Here is a 10,972-nt window from a genome sequence, read left to right as displayed (position 1 = left end):
TTATTGTGTGTATGGTGTATCATTGGAATGTTTGGGTATCAGTATCAAACTGATTAGATTCTGTCCTTTTCAAAACTCATCAAGCATTGAATTCAACTCAAACTATGTAGTTTTAAAACATTTCTGAAAACTTTTTCACTTTTTTGACCCCTCAATTTCTAGATCTGCAATAAATTGCCAGACCACAGTTCAGGGGCGATTTATTATAAATAATTATAATCAGCTGGAGGCATTTCAAACCACCCACTTTATTTGAGCAAAAACGGTTTATAAAAAACACTTCAAATCAATCATACTTGGAATTCATTTTCATCATTTCCATGCCATATTTTGGACTATACGTCAGAATAAATGCTCAGTTCAGTAACTATATTCAAATATACATTTATGGGGGCTTCAATTCCCAATTTCCTAAGACAGCAAAAGTACTTCATGCATGGATTGCCTAACGGCACTTGACTCACACATGTCCCAAATAACTTGTCTGAAAGAGTGCTTCCACGACCACTTGTTGGGTACCCTTTTGCAGGAATAAAGCAATTATAACAAACAGTCCATGCCTTGTGTCACGTGATATATGGCCTTCATGACCTCTTACTGCAAGTTTTGCTCCAAGAATGAAACAATACATCAACAGGAGATACCACATCCCGCCCCCCTCACCTCACATCTGCCCCACCAGGCAAGAGATGAGCTTCCATGACTATCTATTATGTTGTGTACTTAGAATATGACACAATATATCATAAACATAGTGTACTCTGTCCTATATAGGCTCAACAATCAATGCAACACTTGCTTCTTGTCCTGCTAGGATGAGCCACTGCATTACAAAACAGTATGTCATTCTATCAAGTCCACAGACATTCTATGCATTATAATGTATAGTAGCAAAATGTATACTGTTGTTTAAGACATATCATTACACTTTTAGAGAAGTATAAAATACAAAACAATAAAGCACGCAAGAGAAAACAAGAGAAGGAACTGTTCAACTACTCGGATACATATTCATACTGGTTCCTTCTTCAAAATTCATTTTTGGTACTGTTTTGTTTATTTTACTAGGTCATAGATTTCATAATATTTTTAAAGATACATGGTCTTCTATACAGCTATCATTATTTTAAAATTGTATCAGCGGACATGTAAATATGGCTGCTAATCTCAACAGAAAATAAAAGCATATTAATCATAGCCATATCTACAACAAGCTTATCCTTCCAACTATACTGTATTAATCAAAAGAACACAAAATATACATGTAAAACTACACAAAGAATGCAAATGGGTACCCTCGTCCTAATTCAGCAAATATTAAAACATTTGCAGATTGTTCTGTGGTATCCTTCTGTGTAGAAACAATGCTACTGCATTAAGATCATACTGGTGTCTAAAGCACAGCAATGTGCCCATTATAGCATCTTATGCCAACTCTAAGCAAGACAGCCATAGGCAGTCATAGCATGTTTCCTGAGTGTTAGAAAGAGACGTTGGAAGCTTTGATTTGGTATTTTATGTTTCCTGCCTCATACCAAGAGTTCTTGACTTAACACTTAGGTTCCCACAGCAACCAATCCTGTGCACCCATTTTCTCTTACATGACACAGAGAGTTGGAAGTACCAGTTCTCTTCTTCATAATGCAACAAAAGAACATGTGTGATCTACAAGACTACAAAGACTTACAAAAACCCTTGAGCAAATTCTAGAAGTAGAGACGGATAATGCCCCAGTCTCACTGGCTAGCGTTATGAAGGACCTATTGAGTGACAATGTTACAAATAAGCACTCTACATACCCACTGTGAGTGGATAGTCCAGCATACATAAGTTTGCTGCAACTGGTAGAAGGCTGCCATGGAGAGCAACTGGAGAAGTAGGAATGAGTGTGTCATAGTAAACAACCCTTGCAGATGACCATCTGCTGCAGCCATTAATGAAATAAGCCTTGATGGGGAAAAAAATATTTTGAGACATATCTCGGGCTCCCAAAGGAAAATATTTTATCATATTGTGCTACAGAATGACGTTCAGCAAATGACAAATAAGGTACCAAACCAGGTGTGCTGAGTAAAGCAATTTCTCTCTATCTGGGCCATCATTTCTCTCACCCAGGAAGGCTGTAACAAGGACCCATGGTACTACTTTGTCTAGTTATAGATGGCAATTTAATATATTCTTTACGAGTGTGTGCCGGTTTGATTTGTATTTGATTCTTACAACTGCATCATTGTGCTACCTCATCCCTCCTGCACCACCAACACCATCATCATATGCCTTCCTGAAGATAAGACTTGTGCTCAATTTAAACATTAGATCATGTGTGGTTCTATTTGAGTTAATCTTGACAATTTATTTGCACGAAGGGAGGCTTATGGGTATGAACTTCATTTTTGAGTCACATATTCTTAGTGGGATCCTTTTCTGCAGGGCAAGCAGCAAAGACTGGTTCTTTTTACATGCAACTGATATATTCTTGTGATGTATGTTGCCTAGAACAGTGTACTCTCACTGCTATTATGGAACTAACAAGGATGAGAATGTTATAGGTTTATGAGGGATCTTCTGTGTGTTCATAGCTGATCTTAATGTTTGCTGGTTCAAATGTTTCCTCTATACACTCCAGGTGCATAGGTTTTTCATGCAGTGCAGTTACTGACTCCAAGTTGGGTGTAGAACAGAACTTGTGCTTCATGTTGGGGTCTTGTACTGCACTACTAATTTTCTCAAGTGAACGGTGGGTGCACTTCTTAATAAGAGCACTGTGAGCTCTAAAGTGTATTAATTCCACACTGGTCTCCAACTGCACACTACCTGCTTGTTTTGGAAACATGAATAAAACACAGTCCTATAGAAACATCAGAGAATAATTGAGGACCTTGAAAACTGGTTCAAAAGTTCAATTTTAGGATTTGTGGGGATTCCTGAAGGCACAGAGGGGCTACTTCTATACAGACTTTCCTTGGAATCTATTCAAGAGCCACTTATATCAGATAAGTCTGGGTTGTATTTGATTTGACCATAGCAAAAGCCCATTCGGTGACTTTCGAGTAACCCAGGTGCCCCATCTTGTATTATAATCACCCATTTCTCTCAAATCTGTAGTAGAGGACATAACACTGGAGAACTCTAGAAATGTCAAATCCTTTCGTGCTCCTAAAAGCTATCCCTACTAATTTTTTTATGATTTAGCCTGATCGGCATGAAGAGGAAAAACAATGACAAAGTCAATTGATGGCAGATTGTTCACCAATCAAAGCTTCGAATTCTGTGAAAATGCATTTCAAACTTCGCAGGAAGCCTCAGAGGCACAGGCATTTTCTACTAAAACACTGTGAAAAAAAAGGAGTACATTATTCATAGGCTGGCATACGTACTGTTGACTATGGAACAATACTGGTTTCCATCATGGACCAGTGGTTTAGTTGTAAAATTTACAGGTGACAAATTATAGGTGGTCTAGAAATATCATGAATTGATGCCCGACTGAAACTAATCCCATGCTTACTGCATACGTGTGCACTGATGGATCCTTGAGCATAATGATCAATTAAACCTCTGTCCCCAATCCCATCATATGTGTTTTTTCTCATGCATGGGTTAGATTGTACCTTCTTAGACTCTCAAACGAGGCTGAAACTTATATCACATTCACAACTCTTATAGGTTTGTGCGCTTTGAGAACAGACAAAGGTGTTCCAACATTTGTTGCACTGGTATGGTTTTTCTGTGCAAGTCTGATCAAGGTGCCTAGTGGCTGACAAAAACACATCATATTTCACCACACTTGAAGTTTTCTCTGTGTTCCCCAATGCACTTTTGATGGGACAGTTATCGGTTTGCAGATTGCTCTTTAGTACTGACAAATGATTAAACTGATCACACGTGCATTGAATTAAAACGGTTTTCCTCCTGTGTGTGTTCACTGATGGACTCAAAGGCCTGATGAACTGCCAAAGGTGATGCCATATTTACTGCACCTGGAGAAGTGTTCTTCATGTGTGCTCGCTGATGAACCTTCAGGTGAATTGCTTGATAAAACCGCTTTCCACATTCAATGTATAGATACGATTTTTCTCCTGTGTGCGTTTGCTGATGGACCCTTAAGTTTGATGACTGATTAAATCTCTTACCACAATCACTACACCTGTATGGTTTTTCTCCTGTGTGTGTTCTCTGATGGATTATTAGATGTGAAGATAGGATAAAGTTTTCCCCACATTCGGTACACATGTACGGTCGTTCTCCAGTGTGTGTGCGTTGATGGATTATTAGGTTTGATGAGTGATTAAAGCTCTTCTCACATTCATTGCATCTGTGTGGCTTTTCTGAGATGTGTGTTCGCTGATGGAACTTTAGGTTTGATAAATGATTAAATTTCATTCCACAGTCACTGCATACGTGTGTTTTGTCTCCTGAGTGTGTTTCTTGGTGGCTTGTTAGTTGTGATGATCGGGTAACACCCTTCCCACATTCAAAGCACCAGTATGGTTTTTCTCCTGTATGTAGTCGCAGATGGATCATTAGGTTTGTTGCTTGATGAAACCTCTTTCCACATTCATTGCATACATGTGGTTTTTCTCCTGAGTGTGTTCGCTGGTGGACACTTAGGTTTGATGAGTGAATAAAGCTCTTACCACAATCACTACATCTGTAAGGTTTTTCGGCTGTGTGAGTTCGCTGATGGACCTTTAGACTCGATGACTGATTAAACCTTTTTCCACATTCAGTGCACACATGTGGTTTTTCACCTGTGTGTGTTCTCTGATGGATTCTTAGCTGTGAAGGTCGATTAAACTTTTTCCCACATTCGGTGCACATATAAGGTTTTTCTCCAGTGTGAGTGCGTTGATGAATTTTTAGGGTTGATGATTGACTAAAGCTCTTTCCACATTCACTGCACCTGTATGGTTTTTCTGCAGTGTGTGTTCGCTGATGGACCTTTAGGTTTGATAAATGATTAAATCTCACTCCACATTCACTACATATGTGTGTTTTGTCTCCTGTGTGTGTTTGTTGGTGGCTTGTTAGTTGTGATGATCGGTTAAAGCTCTTCCCACATTCAAAGCACTTGTATGGTTTTTCTCCTGTATGTGTTCGTTGATGGATCATTAAGTTTGATGATTGATTAAAGCTTTTTCCACATTCACTGCATGTGTATCTTTTTACTCTTACACGAGTTTTTTGATTATGCCTTAGGTCTGACGACTTATTATAACTCATCACACATTCAGTGCACTTGACTACTTTTTCTCTGGTATGTATGTTCAACAATTTAGCAGTTAGTCCTACATTGACTGTACAAGTATACTTTTTCTCCTGAGAGAGTACCCTGATGGTGCTTAAAAACTGATGAACAGCTGAAACTTGTGCCCCATTAATTGTACTTGATTTGTTTTCTTAGCTAGCTGGGGAGATCTGTCTTGATAATACTTTAATATTTCCCTTCAGTCACTGCAAGTCTATGGTTCTTCTCATGGTGACAGGTTATTCCAAGTTTGAATTTGTTTTGCACTCATAACAAGGCATGTACTGGCAATTTCTGCAGTTCCAGATGGTCGGTTAGGTATGCTGATCAAAAGCATTTCCCTTGATCACTGCACATGTAAAGATTTTCTATTGTGTACACTATTTCTCTCTTCGGTGTTCACTGATAGTGTTTTAGGGATTATGTGGCACTAAAGTGCTTTATATATGTAATGCATGTATATGTGATTTTGTCATGGTCAGTGTTTTGTTTTGGGTATGTGTTTGTAAACTCCCACTGACTGCTGAAGAATCCCCAGAGGTATGTGAGAGCCAACAATAGCCATTTCATATGTTGTTCATTTTTTATTTTAAAAATACTGTTAAATGGTCACTACATTTCCTGAAACATTCATGATGTGTGCATAACTAGGGGCCCGAGTCCTCATATTGAGGCATGTCAGCCTACCTGAAATCAAATAGTAAAATCTTCCGCAGAGTCAGTGCATGGTAGTATGCTGCTCCATACTTTCTGTAACAGAATGTCTTCTGCCTTCAACTTTCAATTGTCTAGTTCACAATTCAAGCTTTCTGCAATATTTTACTTTTTCTATGGTGGCTGTAATGTGCCCATATGAATCCAAATGTTTGGCTGCTATTATTCTAGGCTGGTGTTAGACAAATGTCTACGTTGGATATGGTTTACTAGTATCACTGTCTTAATTTGATTTTGTATAATTATTTCAGTGCATTTGCATAGAGATATTAGAGGCATACAGCTACAGAACTGTTCTTGTCTTTTTCTTGCAGTTTGTGTCTACTCAGAGTGAGTTTAACCTTTAAATATTTCATAAAGCATAGCTCTGTTTCTGAATACAGTTCCTGGACATTCGAGTTAATGTCTGATGCAAGTCGCCTTTTACATTTGTTTCTTCATTATCTATTAATATGTATTCATGGGCTTCCTCTCTGTTGGATGCAAAGGAAATGGAAATTAATAATCACATAGGCCATCTGTTACGCACAATGAGCATCGAAATAACTGTTAAAAAAAACTGTAAACTATTCCTCTAATGCAATTTAAACACTTCACTAAAAATATTTGGTCAGTTGCCAAAGAAACCTCTACTTTAAATCTTTTATTATCCAGAAATGGTTATAGGAAAAAAGACACAATGTTAAATATTGTATTGAAAAATGCAAATACAACTACATGTCAAGAGTGAACAAACAATAGCATTCACAACATAGGATAAAAAACCAGGTTGCACAATTTGTGTTTGTGGTTTCATCCTCATAAAGAAAGTCAACATACTTAAATGATGGCGCTTTCTGAGAGCAGTTGGTTGAGCATCAAGCACAGGCTTCCCAGAGCCATCAATACCTACATCTTGGATTGAACCATAATAGAGAGAACTGTGAAGGATAAATTAACCAAGTGAACTCTACATTCAATATGTTACTTTAAATATGTTTACTTTGACATTCTGTTTAACAAGGCGCCTCTTAGCTACTTCAGAAAACATGGATATACAAGATTTTATTGGCCCAAGTGGACGATACATGCCCCCTTTGGAGGATTCATTGCCCTAGCAACTCCCCTTCATGTGTCCCAACAAGACATGGCAGACTGGGGAGCTAATTAACTGTACGCTGTGGAACTATGGGTCCCCCAAAACACCACGAAGGTGCCTGGGATGGTGTGAGCTGGACTTGGCCCTTTTTGCAGGGTCACCTCTGAACTTTTTGCCTTCCTCCTGTACTTTCTCTGACCTGTTTTTGGCTGTTTCATGACTCTGAGCACCTTACCACTGCTGATCAGTGCTAAAGTGCATAGGCTCTCCCTATTATAATTGATGTATGGATTATTGACTCCATGATTGGCTGATTTGGTTTACTTGTCAGACCCTAGTACAGTGCATTGAGTGCGCCCAGGGCGTGTAAATCCAAATGTTGCTAGTGGGCTTGCAGCACTGGTTGTGCCACCCACAGAAGCAGCCTGGTAAAATGTGTCTCAGGTCTGCCATTGCAGAGCCTATGTGCAGTCTGGCACTGTCATGCTGACTGGGCAAGTGCACCCACTTGACAGTCCCTAAACCTTCCCTTTTCTTCATATCAGACACCCCTATGGTAGGCCCAAGGGCAGGGTGCATTGTAAGTATAAGGTAGGACATGCCCTGGTGTGTGTGTGTGTGTGGCTTGTCCTAATAGGGAATTACAGCTATTTTTGTTTTTCACTATTGCAAGGCTTCCTGTTCTCCATAGGCCAGAGTGGGCAGTTAGATTTTTACATCGTATAATCCTGCTGACACAGAGAACATGGTAGAAATTTGAGTTTAGTATGCCTGAACTCAAAATGATAAAATACATCTTTTAGTGAAGTTGGTTTTAACATTCTGTGTTTGAAAATACCACTTTTAGAAAGTAGGTATTTTCTTGTCTAACCTTCCAAGCCTGCCTCTGCTAGGTTGTGTATTCCTTGCCTGGAGTTTGTGAGTGACAGGTCTGGGGATTCCAGGAGACAGGGTGAGTCCGCCCAGTGGTGAACAGAGAGATCTGCATCTAGATGGGAGGGAGGAGTTGCACCTGGGACCTGAATAGGACTGTGCCTGCCCCCCACAGGGCTGGCTCCACCCCCTGTGTTGCGTCTGATGTCTCTGCCCTGCACTGTGAAAGGAGAGAAGAAATCATGTCAACAAAGTGCTCCAGGGTTTTGCTTTCCCTCCACAATGCTGGCTCCACTTCCTGTGGGGCGTCTGATGTTTCTGTTCTGCAATGTGAAAGGAAAGAAGGAGTCATGTAAACAGAGTACTCCATGACTGGTTTGGACTGGGCAAAGGCCCCTCTGCCCTCAGAGGACAAAGGATTTTGGGGTATGAATATTGGGACCCTGATCCCAAGAATAGATCACTTTTGAACTACAAGAAGAAACCTTTGCTGAGGAGAGGAAACTGAGGAGAGACTATCCCTAAGCTGAAGTGCTGCTTGGGGGATTGGCCTGCAGTGGTTGCCTGACTGCCAAAGAAAGGAGAAAGAACGTTGGGTGCTTTATTTTCATCTTGTGAAGGATCTCCAAGGGCTTGGAACAGAGCTTGCCTCCTGCTGAAGTCTCAGGGACAACAGACTTCAACCCCCAGCTCCCCAGAGTTCTTTGGAAGTGCCTGCTGCGGTTTTGGGGCCTTCCGAGGGACTGCGTGTCACAAGGAGCTGGAAGTGCGACTCAACGAGGAAGAAGTGTATCGCCGTCGCTGCTGCAGACGCATCTTGAATGTCGGCGCTGTAGCTGTCGCATTGTACCGCATCAAAAGAAGCATCTCCCAAAGAAGAGGAAGCGTGTCGCCGTCGCTGCTGCTGCCGTCGCATCGTGAATGTCGGTGCTGTAGCTGTCGTACCGCATTGAGAGAAGTGCCTCGCAACGAGGAAGAAGCGTGTCGCCGTGGCTGCTGCTGCCGTCGCATCATGAATGTCGGCGCTGTAGCTGTCGTATTGCACCGCATCGAGAAAAGCGCCTTGCATCCACGGAAAAGCGCACCGCCGTCGGAGCTGCTGCCATCGCATCTTGGATGTCACCGCTGTAGTGGTCGCATTGTGCGGAAGCCTCTCGCAACGTCGGAGCATCGCTGAACATGGGTGTCGCTGCTGCAGCTGACGCATCGAACCGAGACTTCTCGCATCATCGGAGAAGTGTGCCGCATCTGGAAGATCTTCACGTCTTTATTTCTTTGCACCGGAACTTTGCTGCATTTCCATCGGTGCAACACTGTTTGTTGTGGAAGCGCAACGCATCGTAAGAACTGAAATTAACTAAGCTAAAACTACAATTTTTAAGTATAGTATTGTGATAAGTCGTGAACTGCGTACACCTGTATTTATCTATACTGATGCCAATCTTGGGGAGGGGGGACTGTATTGTTTATTCTGCTGAAAAAAAAAAAGTAAAAAAAAAAAAGAATACTTATGTTTGATATAAAACCTGTGTGGTGTCCATCTGTAGTGTTGTCACTTCATTACTGTATGTGGTCACAAATGCTGTACACACTGCCTCTGAGATAAGCCTACCTGCTCGTGCCAAGCTACCAAGGGGGTGAGCAGGGGTTATTTTAGGAGTGTACCCCCTTACCACAACTAGAGGCAAGGGTCCCTATTTGTCACAAGTATCTACCTGTGCCAACTAGAGACCCCCAAATCTAACAGTGTCCGTCACAAGCTTTTATAAAACTTGCTCAATGTAGAAACCATGAATACATAGTGTTGCCTGGATAATCCTTATCCTGATTGCAACACAGAGTATGTGCTCTAATCTATATGGTCCTAGAAGGGCTCAGGAGAGGAGCAATGAAGACCTCCTTATCAGAGAAGAGGTAAGACCTGTCTACACACTTCAGAACCCAGAAAAGCAGAAAAGCACACACAAATAACACTGAAGGAGTGCTCGCCCAACTCTCATGGTACCTGCAGATAGCAGGAAGACATTGAGAAGACTCTGTGCTACTGGGTGAATCCTCACCCAAAATATCATTTTGCTGTTCTCATCCATTTCACCCAGAGGGGTGTGTGAGAGAATAAGTGGCAGGAATAAGTAGGGTATGCAGAGACTGGTGTTTACTGAGTGAAAACAGAATCTAAACAAGAATCCCTGTAAGTCTGATGGACTGGGATATTGGGACCAGTACTACTAGCCTGGAAAGGTCACAGGGGAGGAATTCTAGGCCATGAGGGGCAGTAATGCTTTATAAACAGTTTTCTTCCCTTGAGAAGGTGCCTGGCAACTTTCAATGTTGTATTGGGTCCTTCGCTGTTGCGCCAGTTCATTTACCATTTTACCCGCCCCTCACTGCTGTTTTGGTCTTGTCTGGTTCCCTTCCTCGGTTCCCCCACTATTTGCATGAACTTTGACAAGTTTCTGGATTATGTTTTGGCTTGGTTTGCTTATTTCTTCTTCGCTTCCTTCCTGCCAGGATTATTTTCAATCGGGGGATGACAACTCCCAATACCAGCTTCCTCCACGCTGCCTGAGGTACACTGCAGTCTACCCTTCTCCAGCTGCTAAAAATAATAACAAAACTCACCTGTGTTACTGTATTGCTTTTGATTGCGTACTATGATAAATCTTTCTCTACCTCTCACCTCAGCAGTAAACACTTGATGTTAGCCTCTGTGATGAATCTCCGAAGTCTGAGAGACATACACCAGATGAGACAGTGGCACTGCAGCAGTTGCTTTTCTCTTTCGCCCTTCCCTTCTAAATGCGGTGCTGATTCAGGCTTACTCAAGTATGGAAAAACTACATCTTGGGGACTGTGGCAGTCTCTGCCATTCAAAATCTGCAAATCCTCACAATAGGCATCAAAGAGACAAGGAAAGAGACCAGCCTACAACCATTAAGACACTTGTCCCAAAAGGCCCAGCTTGATGCCAAGAGGGAAGGAGGGGGGGGGGGGTGGGAGCCCTGCCCCTGCTACCACATAACCTTGGACCTCGCTCTATATGCCAGCCCTATGAATGC

General features: G+C 41.6%; 1 protein-coding gene across 1 annotated transcript in view; it reads right to left on the bottom strand.

Moving 5' to 3' along the window:
- Window positions 1-228: 228 nt before the first annotated feature.
- Window positions 229-10,972, bottom strand: part of LOC144806071 (uncharacterized) — a 221,790-nt gene continuing 211,046 nt past the window's right edge. Inside the window, exon 2 of the mRNA XM_078672516.1 lies at window positions 229-5,161. Coding sequence (XP_078528642.1) covers window positions 3,880-5,161 — 1,282 coding nt within the window. The 3' untranslated portion in view covers window positions 229-3,879. The remainder of the gene's footprint in view (window positions 5,162-10,972) is intronic.

Source organism: Lissotriton helveticus, chromosome 1_2, assembly GCF_964261635.1.
Source record: "Lissotriton helveticus chromosome 1_2, aLisHel1.1, whole genome shotgun sequence".
NCBI lineage: Eukaryota > Metazoa > Chordata > Amphibia > Caudata > Salamandridae > Lissotriton > Lissotriton helveticus.
The sequence above is the reverse complement of the archived record's forward strand: the minus strand, read 5'-3'. Positions and strand labels throughout refer to the sequence as shown.